Source organism: Rhincodon typus, chromosome 18 (genome assembly GCF_021869965.1).
Source record: "Rhincodon typus isolate 14 chromosome 18, sRhiTyp1.1, whole genome shotgun sequence".
NCBI lineage: Eukaryota > Metazoa > Chordata > Chondrichthyes > Orectolobiformes > Rhincodontidae > Rhincodon > Rhincodon typus.
In genome coordinates, this window is record NC_063349.1 from 41,355,355 (window position 1) to 41,378,614 (window position 23,260).

General features: G+C 38.3%; 1 protein-coding gene across 1 annotated transcript; it reads left to right on the forward strand.

The window, feature by feature from the left end:
- Positions 1–5,214: 5,214 nt before the first annotated feature.
- Positions 5,215–17,102, forward strand: LOC125485387 (zinc finger C3H1 domain-containing protein; the record flags this gene model as incomplete). The annotated part of the gene is made up of 12 exons (XM_048607928.1): positions 5,215–5,461; positions 5,559–5,664; positions 5,853–6,051; positions 6,574–6,668; positions 9,060–9,170; positions 9,404–9,508; positions 9,638–9,803; positions 14,301–14,401; positions 14,540–14,641; positions 15,249–15,291; positions 15,787–15,849; positions 16,107–17,102. Coding segments are annotated over 12 exons (1,470 nt in total), but the record flags the coding sequence as incomplete, so codon positions are not given.
- Positions 17,103–23,260: the final 6,158 nt, after the last annotated feature.

The following is a 23,260-nucleotide window of genomic DNA, read 5'->3' on the forward strand; positions in this document are numbered from 1 at the left end:
TTTGCAACTCCTCGGATCCTGAAGCAGTCTGTGTCTAAAATGCTACAAGACCTGCATATTATCTAGGCTTGGGCTGAAACGTGGTATCTAATAGTTGTGCCACATGAATGACAGGCCACATGTCCAAGACATCAGTGAAGTTGTCATTATTGAATTCCCCCACTAGCAACATCCTGGGTGTTACTATTGACCAGAAACACACAAATGCAGTGGCTACAAAAAGTCAGAGGCTAGGTATCCTGCAGCAAGTAACTCCCCTCCTGACTCACCCAGAACTTGTCCACTATCTACAATGCACAACTGTCAGAAATCACCCCACTTTCACGGATGGATGCTGCTCCAACTATGCCCAAGAAGCATAACACCATCCAGGACAAAGCAGCCCATTTGATTGAACCATATTTGCAAACATCCACTCCCTCTACCATCAATGCTCAGTAACAACAATAGGTACCATTTACAAGATGCACTGTAGAAGTTCGCCAAGACTCCTTACATAACACCTTCCAAGCTCATGGTCCCTAACATCTAGAAGGGCAAGGGCAGCAGATACCACCACTAGCAAGATCCCCTCCAAGCCACTCACCATTATGACTTGGAAATATATTGCCATTCCTTCACGTTGTTGGGTCACAATACTAGAAATCCCTCCATGGTGGCATTGTCCTACAACAAATGGACTGCAGTGATTTGAGAAGGCAGTTTATGATCACCACCTAGGAGCTAGGGATGGGCAATAATTGCTGGCCCAGGCAACGACACCCACATCCGTGAATAAATAAAAGCATCAGATAATGTTCATCTGTACATTAATTATGGTTGGGTTCCAGATTTTGAGCTGCCTTGATGGTGTAATGATTTCATAAGCCCTGAGTACATTTGCACTGTCCTCATCATACTGCTGCCATTAGAGGGTCCTTGATTCCTAGATACTCTTGAGCAGCATTATCCCAGCTATGGGTGTAGGCCATATGGCCCACTGACCCGGGGAGCCTGATTTCTATTTCCAGTTATTTCTTGCTTTCTCACTTGATGTCTTTTTTGAAATTAAATGAGTCAGCAGGTTTGAAAGAGATTACCTTTGGGTATTTCTCTTTGATATAATTCTGAATTGAGAATCCAAGATTGTTTGTATTAGGAATTTGAGATATTGGAACAATTCTCATCTATACTGGCCTTCATGGTTACAATTATTGACAGATCTAATCGTCCATTCTTGCAGACTTGAATCATGGTGTGACACATTGCAAGCTTGTCTTGGGTGTTAGCTCTGGTTTGGTAGTGCTGGAAACCCTGGTCAGAGATTTGGTTGTCTCTTATTTAGTGCTATTCCTCAGATACCCAGTATTTAATAATACATTTTTCAGTTCTGACTTGAACTGGATGTTAGGTCTCTAGTCCTTTGGATGGAAATGAAGTAAAAGTTATTAGCTTGCTAATTTAACGTTTCTGGGATAGACTCCTGGTTCTGATCAACTTTCGATTTTTCACATTTTCCTTTATATGCCAGATTCCACTTTCATACCTACTTCGACTAATGTATTGAAATTGTCCCTTTTCCTCCATGGTCATTGGGTGGAAGGAGGCTATGGTTCTGATTACCTTTTCCTTCAGGATTCCAGCCCTATCGTAAAACTGTCTACCTTAAAGTGTGAGCTCTAGAAACTATTTCTTGCAGTTTTCACAATAAATGGGACCCATCCTGACGGTCTGTTTCAATTGGAATCATTCTGAGAGTAGCAATATTCCCCAAAATTGTCTGTCTAGCCATCTGTATGGCTCATTAACAAATGAATTCTTCTTCGTTTCAAGCTGCACCGGATAGCTGTAAAGAGAATTTACATCTGAGATTCATTTCCAAATCCTTTGTGGAAAATTGGCCAAAACTGCTTGCCTTGGTCCAAATGGTTCAGGTGTATGTTGAATAACCTTTGGGCACTGAAGAATTGGGAGTTGGTTTAATGTACCAAAATAGATTTATTAGCCACTTCAGTTCTTTTTATGGAATGTTGCTACTTTTATAAAAAAAAAAGAGATTCCATATAGTTATGTAAATGATTTTAGTTCGTTTTGGTTTTATAATTGTCTGTTTAGATTATCAGGCACTCCTACCTTTTTATTAATAAGATACTATGAATGTTTTTTGAAACTTGGTTTAAAGTTAGTCAGCTTACATAGGATTACATGAAATAGATGAAATAACAATAAACCGTTTGGCCCAACCAGTCCACACTACGTTATACAATTCAAGCGTCCTCTCAATTTTTCTTAATCTTCCAATTTTTCTCTTCTAAATCGCATTGTAACCATTTATTCCCATTCGCTCAAATCTTCGGTTTCCTCTGAAAAGTGTCTGTATGTTCTTCAACCACAGGGAGTGGTTGAGAGTTCCACGTTACTAGTTGCCTTGGGAAATTCAGAAGTTTTTTTACTATTTGGATTTCTTGGTGACAATCTTATATGGGTGGCTACAAAAGGAGACATGCTCTGTATTCATTCCTGAGTGCTTTCATAATTTTACGAACCTTCAATCACATTTCTTGTCAAGGACGAGAAACCCACCTCTGTTTTTCTGATGTGTCTCCATATATTTATCATTCTAAAATTTTCTCTGCACCCTTTCAATTGCTTCTATACCTTCCCTGTGTTATGGTCATCAGAACAGAGTCCCAGCACTGATTCTTTTGGAACGCCGTTTTCAACTTTGTCAACCTTTTACACCCACCTTCTGATTTCTACCTTGAAGCCAGCTTGCAGTCTATTCTGCTGCTTGTCCCGATCTCGCATTCTGTAACCTAATTCATTAATGTATTATGGGGTATCTCATCAAAAGCCTTTTAAAAATCCAGCTAAATAGCACCTGCATTACTATATATTCTGTTAAATCTTGGTATTCAAACAAAATTTTCTTTGGAAGTCCATGATAACTATTCATTCATTATTTCTCATTTCTAAATGTACTCACTGTATTAGTCTTTTAGCAGATTGCTCTTTGTAGCTTTAGAATTGGCCCTGGTATTCCTAGCTAATAAAATTGAAGATATGCCCACTGGACCTTTAAGTTGCTGTTCAGCTGATGAATTGTCCATTGTGCGCTGACTGGACCAGGATCAGGCGTGAGGTTCTGGAATTGCATATACCAGGGCTGCCCAAAGTGGGATCACCAAGCTGAAATTTTAGGCTTGCGGTGCTCCAACCAGGTGAGATGCACAGCTATCCTTCCACACTGACAGGCCTCAGTGACAAATTAGAATCATTTTCAAGCTTCTAAATAGAGCCACAGAGGTCAAATGTTTGGGATGTGCTGGCATAGATATTATAGCATTCAAGGTTGCATTTATTTATGCTGCAACACAAGGGGGAGCATTTCCTGCACATGCAGAGGCAGTGTCAGCCATTGTAATTGAGACTTTTATCACAGCTGATTTCTGCACCTCATTTTCAACTACACTGGCATCTGAATTTAAATTGAGATGCTAACTAAATCCAGGTACTTGCAAATAAAGTAAAACAGAATTCTGTAAGTATTGACTGTTTCTCCAAAATGTTCTGTTCATTTGCCAGTCATTATTAATAAAATTCCCATCTTGGATACATTTGAAATACTTTCCTAATTAGACCTCTGCAGATGCTATCAGAAAACTGAGCAGTATCAAAATGTATCATCATGTCCTTGCACACAGTATTACTTTCTAAAAAGAAAAGTAGTCTTCAGTAGCTAGGCTTTCTCAGAAAACTAAACTTGTTTTATTATTGTGCCTAATAAATATTACAAACAAATTTCCCAACACAAGGCTGGAAAAAACAGTATCTTTAGGATTGAGTCTTTAATTATTGATTGAACTACCTGGACTATGCAGAAATTGGGATTTGCCATAACGATGCTCCTGCTGTTGACCAGCATGGCGTGAAGATTGATCATGCATGTATTGGTGGCTACATTGTGGGCTGAGTATGCATGCATGACTAATTTCTGGTTGATGGTCAGAATTCCAATGCACTTGAAAAGTTTCAACTTAATAGTGTGGCATTTATTCTCCTTGAACCGTTGGCTTAAATCTTTATGCCTGCCCTGCTCTCATTCTTTAAAATCATCCTCCTAAATTTTCAAAAGTTGCTATAGCATTTGCTTTGATCAAAAATTCTAGTAGTTCAATCCATAGCACCTTTAACACAGTCCCTTCATTATAGCCCAATTGTTTGCTCCAAGTAGTTTGCTTCGATTTGTTTACCTTCCATAATTTTAAACATCTCTAGCAAATCATTGTACTCCAGTTTTTATTTGTCTTCATAATCATATTTCCTAATGCACGCAATACTCTCAAACTGTTTTACCCTCTAATGTGGAGCCCAAAACTCTGCACCACCTCCAATTGTGATACAGCGTGGCATACAAATTTACCACTACATATTGATTCGTTTCTTGTGTAGCCTTCTTGCCATAAGGCTCAGTATTTCATCAGCTGTTTCTAATGTCCCTATCCAATTGAGCTGCTGCTTTAAATACATTCTGAACATAAGCTGCTCCCATGCATTCCATACCACCTAGCTTCCATTGTACATTTTTAGACAAAATTTGCTGACTCTTACATTGCATTTCTTCAGCTTTTTTCATTTCATCTTGTTCAGTAATCCCTTGCAGTGTCATTTTTATACTCAGTTATTTTTATCTGTAGATTTGAAAACAGTTGTCTAGCTTGATATCCAAATGGTTCAAACTTGTTTCCTGTTCATAACTGAAGATAATTTTTATTTCTTAAGTAGTATTAAGATGAATCTTTCACATGTTTTATAAAATAAAGGAGGTCACTTAAGTTGACATCAGCTTTGTAAATTTCCAACATAAATTGCATATTGATTAAAATGTAATAATCAATCTGAGTAAGGGCGTTTCAATTTACCACTTTGCATTTTTGTGGTAAAAGTAAAACTTCCATATTTTCAAATTTTCAGGATTTTGAGAGTTATGCTGATAGGACATCTGCATCTTGGTAATTTTCTTTGAGAGTTTTCTAATCCTTTTTTAAAAATTGGTGCATGGGATGTGAGCATTACTGGCTAGAACAGCATATATTACCTATCCCTAATTCCCAGAAAGCAGTTAAGAGTCAACTGAATTTTTGTGGGTCTGGAATTACCTCCAGGCCAGACCAGGTAAGGATGCAAGTTGAATGTATGAATTAACAATTGTTAACGTATTTTTGATCATATGTTTTACAGAATGCTTTGAAAAGTTCAGATGGTAACAAAAGTGTGGCAGGATATTTAAATACAAATGACTGCTGTCTGGCTTGGTTAGCCTATATTCACCTCATTGAATTCAACACTCTGCCTTGCCGGTTCTTCGATCCAGCTGTAGCCGTTCCTTCCAAACTTGTAATGAAGGAGCCATTTCTCATCCCTTGGCAAACGTCAAAAGATATAAAAACACATCCTGACACATTACTTGCATTGTTTGAAGGTGAAGTTGATAAGTTTTGAATCTTTTAATGCAGCTTGTTAATTTACAAGTCAAAATTTCAATGGTTTCATGATTTCTTTTTAAACAATTTGCTTAGATGCTGTCCGTGCATGTTCTGAGGACTGCCCTTCAACGGAGGAGAGAATTGCAGCCTGTCTTTCAATTTACAGAAATATGATTTTAGTACTGAAGTTAATGGGAAGGTATGGTTACTTAAACTCACAAGTAACATTGAAGTATAAATGGAGTATTTAATTTGTACCCACATTAGCGACAGTGTCTAATGTCAACACCTTTGAAGTTGTTCTACTTAATTGAATGTTAAAACACAGTAACTTGTTTGGTACTTGTTAATTTCAGGGTCCTTACATTTTGGAATTATATTTTTCAGATGGGAAACTGCTGAAAAACTTTGCAAGACACTGCTACAATCCTGTCCAGCTGCTTATCAACTTACTGAAGCTTTAGCTGACCTCTATTTAGAGAGAAAACAAATCGAAGATGCTGCCAATGAGTGGCTCTGTGCATTTAGAAGGAACCCCCATAACGCTCAATTATTCTATTATGCATTCAAGTTCTTTATTTCAGTGGTATGTATTTACGTTTTTCAATTTTCCCTTCTCAAACAGAATATATTGCAAGACTGACCGATTCCATGTATTGCACCAGACAGTTCAGAGTTTTGATTGCTACTGGGAGCTGAAATATCTTGTAACTCCTTGGAAGTAGGAACAGAATCTTCTCTCCATTGCCCACTTATTTCCTCTAATTCGGTGATTTGCTAAACAAATTGTGTTTAGGATCATAAGAAATAGGAACATGACAAGGCCATTGAACCAATTAGCCTGCTCCACCATTTTGTATAACCATGGTTGTTGTAATGGGGTCTTAATTTTGTTAATCTGGAGCTAGTTCTTTAGGCTGGTGACATTATTTAAAACATTAAAAGACCTTTTCTTCTTTGGTAAAGTGAAATTTAAGCGAAGTAATCAAATTGTCTCCTTGGCTGTATTTTCTATTGAATTATAAATAGTTTGGCTGTTGTAAATGAAGTATGAAATACTGTGATACATAAAAAGCAAATTATCATTTCAGCATCTTTCTTTCTGTAGAAAAAGAGAGACATTATTCCTGTTCTGTTTCAAGAATTTATTGACTCCTTCTTTGAGGGGGAAGTCCCCACGTGCCACCCTGCAAATACTTTACGGTAAGGTTTGACCTCAGTGCTCAGAAAAAGCTCTATTTTAAGAACAGACTTACTGCGTTGCTATTTAATGAAATCCTTGTCTTGAATTTAAATCCTTAATTGTTGTACTTAAAGTATTTAAGTTGTATAAACCAGGTTTGCTAGAAGTTGTGGAATCCTTTTTCTCCTAATGTGAGCCTGCCTTGCAGAAATCTGTTTACTTTCACACCACATATGGAGAGAACCTGGTGTAATAGTAATGTAATTGGACTCTTAGCCTGGACCACTGGATTAACGATCTGGTGACATAGGTTTGAATCCCACCATGACAGCTTGTGGAATTTAAACTCCATTAGCAAATCTGGAAATAAGAGCCAGTCTGAGTGATGGTCATCATGAAAGTGTCAAACTGTTGTAAGAGCCCATCTAATTCATGTTCTGTAGGGAAAGACTGTTGTCATCTTTACCTAGTCTGACCTCTAATTTCAGACTCAAAGCACTGTGCTTAACTTTTATTTGCTCTCTGAAATGGTCTGGCAAGTCACTCAATTCAAGGAGAACTGGAGATCAGCAATAATGCTGGGCTTACCTGCAATGCCCACATCCCATGAAAGAATAAAGAAAAAAACAATGGTTTGAGAATCAGAACTATTAAAATGTGGCTGTTCTTTTCAGTCACCATTGTGTAAATTCAATAATTTGCTGTAAGAAGCCAGTATGTTGTTGATACCACCCATGTTCATTGATGCCTTCCGATAATGTTTCCACTATAAATCGTGAAAACAGGATATCAGAGCTGTAATGCATTATCTGTGACATGAATTCATCCATTTATTTACAAATTTTGTTACTCAGTGGTAGAACTATGCAAATACTGCTTTGAGGTTTTCATGTGATATGATCTTTCCATATTGTGTCAGTATAGATGCATGCATCTTTTTTTTACCTCTTGGTGGCATATTATTCTGGGTTAGTTCAATAGAAGTTCTTATTTGCCATGGTGAGGATCTTTCATGTTTACTGTTTAGGAAATTCAGATTTCAATTGAGTTTTCTACCCCACAAAATCTTTGGTATCAAATAGCAGTTGAGAAAACCATTTCATTAAATTGCTAAGAACCTGTATTATTTCTTCAGTTCTGCAAAACGTGAACTAAAATCTTTCCGTAATCTAGGTGGGGCAGTTTATATTGGCTTTCTCCAGTGCTGCTTCAATCACTCAACTGTACATTTTGCTTGATTTTTGGATCTTTGAAATTTGGCAGTCGTGATCCATTTTGATCTCAGTACTAAAACAGGAACATTTGTACTGGTGATCTACTTGAGAATGCGAGCCATTTTGTGTAAAATTTGGTCTTGTATGCCATTTTTGATTTCTAGAAAATCTTCCAATAGGTTAAATTATTTTTGTTCTGTCAGGATATTACCCACAGGCCCTAAGGAGATGCTGTCAGTTATCCTCGCTAATGTATATTTATTCTATCCAGATTTGCCGCATTCTTCATTGAAGGGTCTTTGATCTTGAAATGTAGCTTGAGCTCCATTTTTTTCCTGCTTTTTGTTTGGACCCTCCTGTATTTTCAAGTTCCACTTTTGTAGTTTAAATACTTTGCAGTCTTTTAAGATGAAGGTTCAGACAGCGGATCCTGAGGGTAGTCTCTTTTCTTAATATATTAGTGTGTGTCTTTTTTGTCAGTTTTGTTTTCCTTTGTGTAGCTGGAAATGTCAGAAATCAGGACAAATTACTATAAGAAAATGTCAATATTGCAGGCATTCGTTGACCTAGAATGTATGTACAACAGTATGGTGCCTGTGGCAATTCTTCATCCAAACTGTGTCCATACCTTTATTGATTTTATTTGGAATGAATTTGAGAGAAAAGATTTGGAATATTTCACATAGTTTAAAAATTATTTCTATGTTGAACAAATTTGAATAAATTAGAAAATGAAGTGTGAATATCTGAAATTGAACATGTTAAAGCCTGAAAAATGCTTCCAGAAAGTTGCATTTTCTTGACATTCTGGGAAGGTAGATGTTGAATGATATTTTAACTGCCATTTGCATTATGCTGGAATGTATTAGTCACCTTTTTATGACATTCCGAAACACGCACAATCTTTTTCCCAAAAAATATTTGCAGTCTTGGTTCAGGACCTGGAGAGCTTGGTGTAATTTAAACACCCGAATTGAACCTATAGTGAATTTTATTGTTTGATGCTCCACCACTGATTTTTAAAACTAAAAATAATGTATTAATTGACAGGAAGGCTTCCTGGGATCATGCAACAGTCTAGTAAATTATCTGGTTAAGCCTTTCACTTTGCTGTTCTTGGATTCTGGTTGGTTCCACTTTGTGTTGTTGAAAGAGGTGTTTTTAAAATGTTTGAAGGGCTTTCATTCTTTTTATCAGTCAGTTCCTGAACTATCCCATGCCTTATGACTTCAGAGCACCTTCATGCAAAGAACTATTGAATGGGGAGCTGCTGAACACCCAGATCCCTTATCTATGGTTGATATTCTGGTAAGAAATCTTGCAGATGAATTTAATCTTGAGCAAAATACTAAAATTTGAACAAGTCTTTATCTGCTAGAGAGTAATGGCTTTGACAAGACTCTCCTATTAATACTGATAAATGTATGTGTTGTTGAACTTCAGTGAAAGAAAATTACTGCATGACTGTGAAATGAGCAATCCTATCCCATAGCCAGCCTTTAATTTTCCTTTTTTTATGTTCTACCTTCAAAAATATGTAGCTTGTGGCAGTCCATTAATGCAGGCACAAGGGAAGCTGTGGACACCTTTGAAACAGCTCTTGGTACAGTTATGCAGAATGATGTAGTGCAACAAATCTGGATGGAGTAAGTACAACATGCAAAAGGAAATAAAAATAATTCTAATCTTATAGTGATATCACTATCTGTGGAATTAATGTCTTTAACAACTGTTGTTTCCAAAGTACTAATAATGATGGATGTTTTTTTCTGCAGTTACCTTGTTTTTACCAGTAGGCAGCTTGTTGGTGCCACGAACAAGAACCAAGACTTTAAACTGTTTACAGACTTGGTGCATAGGTGTTTGGTCACTGTCCCCACAAGAATGCTTATACCATTCAGTTCTGCCAATTATTGGAGCAACTACGAGTTTCATAATCAGGTGATAGATTTTTTTTCCTTTATTTCCAGTTTCCAATAACTATGGTTACATAAGCATGTGGTCCTGCCAGTCCAAGAAAGAGCTCTATTTTGTTTGAGTAATTTGTTTTTTCCCTGATGGGTCACTTGGTTAAGGCTGCGCCAGAGTCATGATTTGATCCTGTACTTGCTTTAAATTAGCTGATTTTAGCCAGAGGGCTGGTAGAGAGCTTTAAATGGTCTTGACACTCCTAGACTAGGAATGTGGACATCTGAGTTTGTGTTACGTCTTGTCCATTTATCCTGACTCATTGAATGTGTTTGAGGTGGGCTCAAGCTCACCTGAGAGATTTCTGGAATTGCTTGTGTCCTCTCAGTCTGGATATTCCTGAGAAATGGTTACGTGGCTATGTCACAGGTGGTAAAGATATTCGCATGAATCAGGAAAGTGGGGCTATTGTGGTAGTCCAAAGATGTGCAGGTTAGGTAGATTGGCAGTAAATTGCCCCATAGTGCCACAGGGTGTGTAGGTTAGGTGGGTTGGCCATGGTAAATGTAGGGTTTTGGGGATAGAGTTCGATGCTGGGTCTGGTTAGGATTCTGTTATGGGGGTCAGTGCAGACTGGCCAGGAGGCCCGGGTTCAAGTCCCACCTGCTTCAGAGGTGCATGATAACATCTGAACAGGTTGATTAGAAAATATTTGAATCAGGAAAGAGTGAATTCTTAAGGGAACAAAATTGGTGGAAAGACCTATTTATTAGTAATTAAGTAGTGCTGGTAGAATGTTGAGCACAAGTCTTTCTGACGCTGTTAGGAGTCATCCCTTTCTCAACTTTGAGAAACCACCTAACTTGATTTTACTTTTGCCATAATCAGATGGGATTTTTTTTTAATATTAGCTATCTACTCTAATGGGTTTTATTTTTTCATGTGTTGAGATTTAGTGTCTCCTGGTACAGTAAGCAGAACCAAAATATTACAAGTGCAGTTCAAATGGAATTTTCCCATTATAAAGTTATAGCTGTGCTAAAGTTAATGTTGTGAAGTGTCAGCATGTTGAGACAACTGAAATAGTTGGTGTTACATTCAGCAACGCAGTCTCAATTAAGCATTAGGTTAAACTAGGAGATATTTTAAATGATGAATTGTGTAATATTTGATCTGTCTTCATCTCGCTGGAGGATCCAATTTGCAAATCTCAGCAGGTGACAGTCTAATGGGAAAAAAACAATGCATGAGTTGGAGTGTTGGTGTAAGTTTGGAACTCCCATTTATTCAAATATAAGGTAGGTTGGTTGGGGGGAGAAATGTGTCTGCTATTAGCAGAGAAATTCAGCAATTAATTACTTGGCGTACAGTTGTCGAGCTCTGGCACCTTGTCGCCGATTAAAAGTGCACATCAGTAAGGATAGCGTTGAGCTCAGTTGTTATAGCTGGGGTAGTTGCTCAGTGCTCATTGTCTGAGGCTAATTTAATATAGCTTGACTGAGGCATCAGAATAGTGGCAGAGGTGGAGGCTGCTACATTAAGAACGGTAAGCCCTCTCAAAATCAGTGTCTTCAGAAGGAAAGTAACACTCTTTCCTAACAAAACAAAATTGCAGATGCTGAAATTCTGAAACAAGAACAGAAATTGCTTGAGAAACTCAGGTCTGGCTAACATTTTGAGTTCATGACCCTTCAGAATCCTTTTCCATACTCAAATACAGCTTCACATGGGCTAAATTGCATTGTGCAGTAATTTTACGTAGATGAAAGTTCAAGCCATTTTTCTCGCAATGCTCCACAAGCAACAATGATTTAACCTGTGCCTGGGTTTAATTAAGCATGACTGTTAGTTCGGAAAGCGCTCTGCACTTTCTTGAATAGTGCTGTGAAATTCAAGAAATCCATGCACACTTGGGTCAGGCTCTTTTAACATCCAGGTGGGACTTCTGTTTAGTATCTCATTTAAAGGTTGGCATTGCTGAAAGTCAGTAGATGCTCTAGTAGCAGGTGAGAAATTGGAAAGAAAGAAGAAACTGGGAAAAATATTGGTCCTGTTCCTTTCCGATTGAGGGGGCAAGTTCAGGATCCATATCTTTCCAGTGTACGCTTACATGTGTAGTTGGTGTTGCCCCTTTTGATAGTGGGTCAGGTGACCTGGTGCAGGAGCTAGGGGAGGCAGACGAAAACCAACTGTGGAACTGAGAAGGTGTACAAAAGTATTCCCTGTTCAAGTTTACTGTCTATCTGCCTCGTGTTCTATTTATATTCTAGTGAACCGCAAACATCGACCTGTTCTCTTTTCTCGGTGTTTGAGAGAAGATGTTTGCCGCTCATGGCAACCCCTCTGGAAATGATGCCAGTACTCTTGTGCTATTGGAAACCACCAGCAAGTATTTATTGCCAGTACTGTTATTGATTGAATAGGTCATGCATGGAGGGCTTTTCATACTGAGAATTTTGCTTGAAATTCACCAGCATGGTACTCAACTCGCAGTGTAGCAATGTAATGATTATGTTTCTAGAAGAATATAGGGAAATCTCCTGTGATGCCTTAATAAGAAAGTTAGCCTATAATCTGGCTGAAGACTGCTTCTGTGGCTAAGTAGGTGAGATTTTTCTTCTGGAAACTCTGGTTTTATGAACATTCAGCATGTAGCTTTCAAGCTAGGGACACCCTCTCACTAAACAATGATTCGTGCTTGAGAAGAATATTTGCAAATTAGACTAATTGTAGGCATGTGTCATCCCATTCCAAGTGGAATGCCCATTATAATGCTCAAAAGTGCTTGTTGAACCTAACTTTTCATGGGTGCATTTAGCAGTCCAGTGCTCAACTTAATCTTCAACCTTGGATTGATAGATTCTCCTGCTTTCCGAGATGTACTGCTTTTGAGTATCAGTATTAGAAAATAGGCCATTCAGCTCTTCGAGCCTGCTCTGCCGTTTAGTGTTACAGCTGATCATACAACTTCGTATCCTGTCCCGGCTTTTTCCTCCAACCATTTAGCCCGAAGAGCTATAACTCCTTCTGGAAAACATTAAATGTGTAGTCCTCAAATGCTTTCTGTGGCAGAGATTTCCACAGGCTCATCACTCGCTGGATGAAGAAATTTTTTCTCATCTGAATACTAAATGGACTGCCCCATGTCCTTAGACTTGACCACTGGCTCTGGGCTTGCCAGTCATCAGGGACATCCTTCCTGCATTTATCCTGTCCAGTCCTGTTAGAATTTTACAGGTTTCTGAGATTCCTCCTCATTCTTCCACACTCAAGTGGAAGTTGTCCTTACCAGTCTGTCTGTCTTCACGGCAATTCGGTCATCCCAAGAGTCAGTCTGGATCAGGAATCGAACAAAAACAATCCTTCACACTTCCTTCTTAGACAGATGAGACCAAAACTACATAAAATTCTCTAGTGATCTCACAAAGCTCTGTACAATTGCAGCTTGACATTTCTGCTCGATACTCTAAACCTCTTGTAATGAAGGCCAGTATACCATTTGTAGTCATCGGTGTCTGCTGCACCTGTATGCTTGCTTTCAGCAGCTGGTTTACGCATACTTTGTATCACCCTCTTTTGTCGATCTGTCAACATTAAGATGATTACTTGCCTTCCTGTTTTCAGTTTACAAGTGCATAATCTGTGTTGCATAGCTTCAGTGAAGGTTTGCTTCCCAATTACTGTTTTCCTCTTCTGACAGATTGACGAGTCTTTGCTGAACTGTGCAGAATCTGATGCAGGAAGTCTAAGTTAGAAATAGTCAGTGCTATAACAAATAATGCATTAAGTGAAATAGAGACAAAAAGAAAAGGGTAATTTGGAGAGGAAAAGTTATGATCTCTGAAGTTTTGAAACTACTGAATAATAATTAAAATGAGAAATGAGATGTCATGCATGCTTAAATAAACGTTTCTGCACCAGGGCAGTGATTTGCTGATAATTCCTTTATTCATTAATGGGATGAGGGTGTCGCTGACCAGGCAGCACTTATTATTGCCCATCCCTAAATTAAATTTACCACTCCTTTTTAAAATTCACTTTGGCTTGAACAAATTAGTCTTTTCTGACAAGTTTGATTATCTATTGAGCGACTACAACAATTTAATGTTGCATGTATTTGAACGCTGAGACTCTTGATATCTATACTAATAGAATGGAAGTAACGGAGCAACTGAGGAGCTCTGAAAGCATTCTCCTTTTTTTTAATGTTTAATTTCTCGTGACTTCGTTGTATGTTTGTTATATTTACACTCATAGGAAGCCTTATTGTTAAGAAATTCTGGCCATTAAAGCCTGAACATTTACTGACATTAATATTTACGTGACACTTGTATGCCATATATTTTATTCTCTCTCTATAGCGTTCCTTAGCTGGAAGCTTCTACCTGTTTAAAGTTTGATGTGAAACTTTGAAGCATTTGAATTTGGCATTAATATGTAAGGTCTCCAGTGGTGCTTGTTTGACTGGTTTACACAATTTCTTTGGAAGAGTTATTTAACTTAAATGAACTGAATCTAACTCTTTTTCAGGTGATTTCCTTTTATCTAAGCTGCCTTCCTCAATCCCAGCATTGCAAAGCATTGGAAAGGTTCCCTTCCATTATGCCAACTAATGTTGGACTAGCACTAAGGTAAAAATATTAATTCTGCAGTTAAAAATGTCTTGTTGAACATGTTGATTCTTTTGCTTTGTACAGTTTGCCAAGATATGCAAACTAATTCATAATGTATGTGTTTGTTTCAACTTGCTTGTTGTTTTCTCCCTACAGAGTACTGGAACAGGAATGGACGGAGGGTAATATCCAGCACCTCAAACTACAATCAAATATGTTTACACATTCTTTGCCAATCTGTCTGCCAATTTGGAAAATGTAATATCAGGATTTTATTTGTTCTATTATTACTGATTTATAGAATGTTGTTTTAACTGTTTAAAACCTTATTGATGTTTGCTTATTTTTGTCTGATTTTTATTTGAGTAAATTGCTTGATACCTTTGGGAAGATTTTACTCAGTTGTCAAATAATCAAGTCTGAAATTGGGTTGTCAATTGATCTGGGATAGTAGGAACTGCAGATGCTGGAGAATCTGAGATAACAAGGTGTAGAGCTGGATGAACACAGCAGCCCAAGCAGCATCAGAAAAGGGCCTAGGCCCGAAACGTCAGCCTTCCTGCTCCTATGATGCTGCTTGGCCTGCTGTGTTCATCCAGCTCTACACCTTGTCAATCGATCCACTTTGTTTAACGACAGATTTACTGAATGAGCAATTAGTTCATTTTTGTACCTTTTATGAAATTGATATTCCGAGTCTAAGTCTCCCTCTATACTTTTACAATCATAGCTATTAAATTAAACCTGTGAAGAAAGTTCTTTTGATCCCTCTGTATACTAATGTGTGGTGCTTTCTAACGTTTTATGGTAGCATCCAGAAGTCTCAAAATACTATTGACCTTGTTTTTGTTTCTCTTTGCTTTAGAGCCATAGCTGTTGAAAGCATGTTAAAGGACCACCAAAATGAGGTAAGTGCATGTGTTTCGCATTTTGGTGCTCTTCCACACAATTTCTTTTAACTTACAATTTGAAGTTATGCACAATTATAATAATTTGACCTCTGTGTAGCAGACTGCATTCTGGGCAATCTTGTCATCCTGATTCAAAAAATTAGTTTTGATATTTCAAGTTTTGATTGAATGATAGTAATGTAATTTGCCAATGCTCTTTGCTGTAACAACTGAAGTAGATCATACAGCCTGTTGAGTCTATTCCAGCATTCAGTACAACTGTGCCTTATCGTGGACTTCACAGCAACTTTCCAGCCCTCTTTCTACATCCTTTGCTCTATGTACACAGTACTGTGTATATTTTTTCCTTGTTTTAAATGATGGCTTTGCTCACAGATTCACTTAGTGAGTCTTTTCTAATTTAATAATTCTGGCTGTGTAGCAGTTCTGTACTATTGTTTCCCACTAGTATCTCCACACAAGTGCTCCCACTTGCTATTTGCTATTTTTCAGGTTCGGCAGCTTTACCAGCGAGCACTTAAGAAGTTACCCCTTTGTGCAACGCTCTGGAAAGATGTAAAGTTTCCCATTACATTTTCCTTTGATTTTTATTTTCTATATTTTTAGATTTTGTACAGCAATGATTTTAGGTATTTGAGCTCTGATCTAGTTTGCAATTGGGAATGGGCAATAACTGCTGGCCTAGCCAGTGCAGACATTCCATGAATGATTAAAAAAAAAATACATTGTTGTAAAAGCAGCCTTTTCCAGTGACAAGGTAATTTTTAATTGGTGGCTAGGTCTTACTTAAGTGCTTCCCCTATCTCTTTCAGCAACTCTTGTTTGAAGCTTCAGAAGGAGGTAAAACTGATAATCTCAGAAAACTAGTTACCAGGTGTCAGGAGATTGGCGTCAGCTTAGATGAGCTCTTAAATTTAAGCCCTTCCCAGAACAGAGGGCAATGATTACAGAGCGTAAAAATGTTTCCTGGTCCCCCTACGTAAAAGAGGTGGCTCGTCAAGACTTGGCTGGTCTGTAGCTGATATCTGCAAATGCAGATAATAATCTGTGGAGATCCACATGTCCTTCCCAACGGCTTTCTTCTCTACGTGGTCAAAAATCTTGGAGCTTACGAACCAGTGACCCAAAACAAGATCAATGAACTCCTACTTGGCCTCTGGGCCCTGTCAGATTGTCGTAACATCACGTCCGTAAGTATGGTACCTCAGAATGATGAATTATTTTTTAAATGTCGTGTGTCTTTAGTCTTTATACAAACTGCTGCATGTAAAATTGGCTAAATTTTAGTGCAGTTCTATGCACATGAATAAGGCAGTTTCAATTCTTTTGTTTTCTTTTCTTCCCCCCTCCCTTGTTAAACTTCTGTTTGAGATTTTTTATTACAGGTTCAAAAGCAGCAGGTTTCACAGAAAAAAAGTGTTATTGCCTTGGTAGAAAGTCCAAAGTGACTGCTTTGCCAGGTGAAGATTCCAGGAGGGGTTGCATAATACCCTTTCTCATGTTCAGTGTGGTGGACTTGCTGCTGCAGAGACTCTTTGTTTTATGTATTAACATACTTGAAGACAAAATCTACTGCAGTGGAAAAGTTGGAACACTAAAATTTATGCATGCCAGTGCATCAGTTCTTGAGGCTGGTCAATTTATGTGCAATCTTGTTTTGTGAGAATTTATTTATTTTATGGTTTAAGGAAAACTTGAAGAGTGACAAGTATTTGACAAATAAACTTTTGTACTAAATACTTTGTAAGTATTCTTATACAATGTGTTTATATTTGATTATTTTCAATACATGCTTTATCAAAAAAAGAGTCTGTCTTTTTTGTATTCTCATTACATCCTGTGGGCAAAGTAGCCTGTAAATTGCGTGCACATTTCTGAAATTAGCAATAAGTAGTGTAGAAATGATGCATTGATGCACAGCTTATCTGGAAAATTTTTTATAAACGTTATTACAAATTGAGGAAAATGTTAGTTTTTTTCCACACAATAAAGACACTTATGATGCATTTCCACAGCAAACAACTAACATATATAATGTAGACAAGCATAAACCATTTTTATCCAGCATAGTCCTGATGCTGGTGACATAAGCTTATAGATATACTGTAAGATTGAGGTATAAATGTTGATCAGGTCATCACATGGAAGCAAAGACTTGGATTTACATTGCATCTTTCACAATATCAAGGTGTCTGTTAAAGCAAATAGCAAATTTGAAGTTACCACTGAAGAAAACATGCAGCAAAATTATACATGTCTCTCAAAGAAAATTTGGAAAAGACCAGATTCTATTTTTGTGATGTTGAATAAGTATTGGCTCGAGCACCAGAGAGCAGTCACTTGGTTTTCACAATAGAGCTGAAGGATCTTTCAGGTCCATCTGGGGTTACAGACAAGCTCTTGGTTTAATAGCTAATCTCAAAGAAAACAACTGCCAATGCAGCACTTCTTCAGTTCTCAGTGTCAGGTTAAATTTTGTGCTGTTCTGGGATGCAACTTGAAAGTGCAATCTTCTTAATTAGTGCAGGAGATTAGTAAAATGAGTGTTTTATGTGCGTATACGCTCACACTTTAAAAAAGTTCATGCAAAAGGCACGTACTGAGCTCCCTCAGCACTGAAGTGACATCCTGAATTGTATGGTCAGTGCTTTGGACTTACAATCTTCTGACTTTGGTCAAGAATGTTACCGCTGAACTGTCCCAAATGTCGTGTAATTCGCTTTTCAGGTGACTCTCTTATTCTTCAACCTGGTTCAACAACTAGAATTTTAAATTCTGGTCTGTTGCAGAGTTCAAAATGCAATGGAGCAGTAATAATTGAGTTGATAATTTGTTAGATCAATTTTTCAGTGCATTGCTGCTTTATTTCCAAAATAAGGTTCTAAGTTGTAGGTTTGCACCTGTTGGAATATAAAACCATACAATATAGAAGTAGGAGTTGGCCATTCAGCCTGTTAAGTGTGCTCCACCATTCAACGAGAATGGCTGATCTGATAGACTCAACTCCACTCTCCTGCTTTATCCTCAATCCTTGATTCCCTTAATGATTAGAAATCTGCCTACCTCGGCCTTGTATGTAATTAGTCCTTCAGTCTCGACTGCTCTTTATAGTAAAGAATTTCACAGATGCTTCACCCTCAAAATTCCTCATTTCTGCCTTAACGTAAAAACTAGGCTCAAGAGTAGTCTTTTTGGCATTTCAAGTTTGCTGTGCCATTCAATGAAATCATGGCTGATCATCTATCTCAGTCCTCTGTTTCCTGTTTTGATCCCTTTAGCCATAACTGTATTGAACTTCTTAAATATTAAATCATCTGTTTTGTGGCAGTGAATTTCACAGGCTCACCACTGTCTAGGCGAAGAAATTTCATCTCATCTCAGTCCTAACTAGCGTACGCCATATCCTTAAACTGATCCCTGGTTCTGGGCTCCCTAGTTATCAGGCACATCCTTGTTTACTGTGTCTAGTTCTGTTATAATTTTATAGGTTTTTAATACTCTCCCCTCATTTATCCAAATGCCAGTGAATATCATTGGTAACCAATCCAGTCTCTTCATACATCAGTCCAGCCGTCCCAGGAAAGGGAGACTCCTCACTCTGAAATTATGTCCTCTGATACTTGACGCTCCCACAAGGAGGAAACAATCTCTATCTACCCTGTCTCCTGATGTGAAGTCAAATGTGGATGACTTATAAAATCTCCGCATAGGGTAGGCTGTACTTGGTACAGTCATAATTGGTAGTTCTTAAGTGAAAATTTCTATTTTTCACATTATTGCAAACAGTGGCCTAAAACTTCTGATAAGGTGGTGGTGGTTGCTACAGCATAGATTGGAATTGAACATGAGCATCATGCAAAACTCCTGACAGTGAAAATTGCTCAGGAATTTGAGATGTCTAATATAGGCAGTTAGTCAGTTTTTGGAGCCCTTTGTAAAGTCCTCAACTGAGTTAGAATTGGAGGCTTCTAACAGCCTTTGCTTGGTAGTTATCCATGAAAAACCAGAGGAATTAAAAACCCACTGTAATTGGACAATTTAAGTGACACCTCGCTGACTCCCACGCCCATCCCTTGGATTTCTCCTACGATTACCCTGACCATATCTCTGGAGCCCAAAGCCTCTCCACCCTTGCTAACCTAAGCACTCGGCCATTTGTCAACCAACCACCTGCTCCCCAAGCACCTCGCTTACCTTTTTAGCAGCTGTGAAAGTGGATCAAGAACATTTGAATTCTGAAATATGGTTGAGTTGTCAATGGAGTATTTCAATGCTGATCCATTTTGCTGCACAATCCTGGACTGTGCTAGATTGCTTCAACTGAAACATTTGGGACTGGCAGTTTGGAAGGAAAGTTCTTCAAAGGTAAGCTTGTATATTTTGATTAGCATCAGAAGCCCACACTCACAGCTGGATTGCAGCTATATGATATGCTTCTAGCTGTGAAATCAATTGAAAGTTATGGCTTTGTGGTATATTCCTATAGTTTCTGTTCCCAATTTTTCTGTACCACTTGAATCTAATATTTCATGAATACATAATTTTATGAATCACTTGACTGGTAATCCAGAACCCTAGGCTAATATTTCTGGGGACGTAGGTTTAAATCCCACCATGGCAGATGGTGACATGTGAATTCAATGAAAATTTGGAACAAGTTAGCCTTGTGGTGACTATCTAACCACTGCTGGTTGTCATAAAAATCCATCAGGCTCACTAATGTCCTTTAGGCAAGAATCTGATGTCTTTACCCAGTCTGGCCTACATGTGATACTAGACCCTCAGCAATATGTTTAACTCTTATCTGTCCTCTGGGGATGGGCAATAAATGCTGGACTAGCCAGTAATACCCACATCTCATGAAGGGATGAAAATAAAAATTCTCAAGCAGTCATTGGCACTCGCTAAACTACTATTACTACTACTGTTTAACTGGACATAATGATGTGATGAAACTTTGGATCTAAAGTTATTCATTATTTCAGCACACAAAGCAGGTACTTGTCTCTACTAGATTGCTGGCTTTCCATAGAGCGTTCTGGTCAGTGTCATCTTGCTGTATTCCTGTATCCATCCAATTTGGTGTAAATAAAGAATTCTCACCATCTCCCTACATCTTTCTGAAATTTTAACTGTCCTCTCTAATCCTTGTACGATGCAGCAAAGTTTTGTGCACCTCAGCTAAATTAGACCTTAATCCTGTGGAATCTCCCTTCAACCACCTTTTTGAAAGAGAACAATATTAAAATTCTCATCTTAACTTTTTAGGAAAATTCTTCAAACCCTTTATGGTCTGGTAATCTCTTCTGCGACCTCTCATCAGCCTTCATGCTTCTTGAAACATGGTGACCAGGATTAGATTACTGTAGTGACGGCAGAGACTGAGTTTCAAGGTTCAAGGCAGATGGAACTTAACCCTGAAAAGTGTGAGGTGATTCATTTTGGAAGGACAAACTTGAAAGCAGAATACAGGGTTAACGGAAAGATTCTTGGCAGTGTGGAGGAGCAGCGGGATCTTGGGGTTCATGTTCACAGTTCCCTGAAAGCTGCCACCCAGGTGGATAGAGTTGTTAAGAAGGCGTATGGTGTGTTAGCTTTCATTAATAGAAGGACTGAGTTCAAGAGCTGTGAAGTTATCCTCCAGCTATACAAAAGCCTGGTTTGGCTACATCTGGAGTATTGTGTCCAGTCCTGGTCACCTCATTACAGGAAACATGTGGAGGCGTTGGAAAAGGTGCAGAGGAGATTTACCAGGATGTTGCCTGGAATAGAGGGAAGGTCTTGCGAGGAAAGGTTGAGAGAGCTAGGGCTTTTCTCTTTAGAAGGACGAAGGATGAGAGGTGACTTGATTGAGGTGTACAAAATTATCAGAGGTGTAGATAGAGTGGACAGCCAGAGACTTTTTCCTAGGGTGGAGGTAGCTATTACAAGGGAGCATAGTTTTAAAGTGAGTGGAGGTAGATATAGGGGAGACGTCAGTGATACGTTCTTTACTCAGAGTGGTAGGGGCGTGGAATGCATTGCCAGAGTGGGTAGTGGAGTCGGCCTCATTAGAGACATTTAAGTGGCTATTAGATAGGCATATGGATGATAGTATAAGGTAGGGGTGGAGGTTAGATAGACCTTAGGATTAGGGTAAAAGTTCGACACAACATTGTGGGCCGAAAGGCCTGTACTGTGCTGTACTGTTCTATGTTCATGATACTTGGTTTGCTTCTGTCACCTCTTTCTGAAACAACAGATCTCATTTGCTGACTTTTTGATTTCGTTATAATCCTGTGACAAAAGATGTATATTTGTGTGTCGTGTTTGAAATTTCAATTTCAAAATAGAGGCAGATGTTGATTATTATGAGAACAGTTTCTTAAATGTTGAGTCCTTCCGGTACAGTGCTTTAAATCCAATGTTTTTTCAGCAGATTACTGTGGACCCTTGTGGTATTAATGGAAAGATGTTTATGCTGTTGTGCTCACTACATATAGTGTAAACATAGAGCTTTGTTTTCAGTTCAGAAGAATCTGAGCAAAATGTTAAGTTCAGAAGTCACGAGTTTTGAGTTTAGAAGCAAATTTTATTTTTTCTGTAAAGGAGTTTGACACAGTTCAGGCACCAGTCGCCTCAGCAAAAGTGTTTTTGTAATTCTCCTTTCAACCAGTGCTCAGATCTGTGGGGAAAAAAGTTCATATCGGAATATTTGTAAAGGGCTTATTGAATTGTCTCCACATTTTGTGTTTGGAGTCAGTTAAGTAGACCTTAGATTTGAGAGAGATAGTGATGTAATTCCTCTGGACTTGAGTCTCAAGCAGGTTGTGTTGTTTGCTGTGATTTGAATCTTGCTAACTGTCTTCTATGTAGATGGCTTATTTTTAGCATAGTTTGTGTAATGAATTTCTGTTAAAGAAGCACCTGCAGTCTTGTCTAACCAAGCTTACATGGCAACAAAAACACATGATCTAACATGCCAAGTTTCATAAAAACCAAAAGAACTGTGGATGCTGTAAATCAGGAACAAAAACAAAGTTGCTGGAAAAGCTCAGCAGGTCTGGCAGCATCTATGGAGGAGAAAACAGTTAACGTTTCAGGTCCGGTGACCCTTCCTCAGAAGCCAAGTTTCATCCTGGGATCTGAGTTGTCTAACAGTGCCTGCATAACAGCTGTTTTGAGTAATGTTTACATCCATGCCCCCGCCACCACCCCAGTGCCCTGCCCTTGCACACTGTCTGGAACTCTGCCCTTTGATATTGCCATCTATATTGCCTCTGTTTATTGAAATGGAAAGATCTCAAGGCAAAATCCAGTGAAAACTTCTAATTTTGAGACAATTGTTTTCAGTTCAATGTTCAATCTTTTTGAGAGGGTTCCAGACATTGGGTTATTTTCTGTAATTCCTGCAAGTCTGCTGCATTAGGATGTTTGCAGCATTCTGCAACTTTGGTCTGTGTTGTTGCAATGACTTGTTCCATCAGAGGATGTGGACCAGAATATTTTTGTGCTTAAGTGTGAAATGCTTAAAAATGATGGCCTTGGCGATTTTTCTGTACTTCCTCTGCACAACGTAGCTGAGATTTGAAATTTGTAATGTTGCATCTTCTAAAGTTTGAGACACAGATTTAATAAATGCTAACTATTCATTGCAATGAGAGTTGAAGTGATTAAATATTCAAAATTGCAAGTAATTTATGTTTTCCTATTTGCTACAGCAGTCAAGCCAGTCTGGAATGTGACTTTCTTCTACTACTATTATTGAAATTATTTTTGGAGGGTTCCTGATTACTCATTAAGTTGTGACAAGCAAGTACATAACAAGAAAGTTCCAGTCCAGTCAAGTACTCTTGGTTTCCTTTCTAGCTGACTAGACAGCTGCAGGGGCTTTGGTCGAAAAATAGATGAGCTTCCTATGCTACCTAATGCATTGCATGCAGTGCAACTAAACCTGTGGTCATCAGAGATTTCACACTTGCAATTG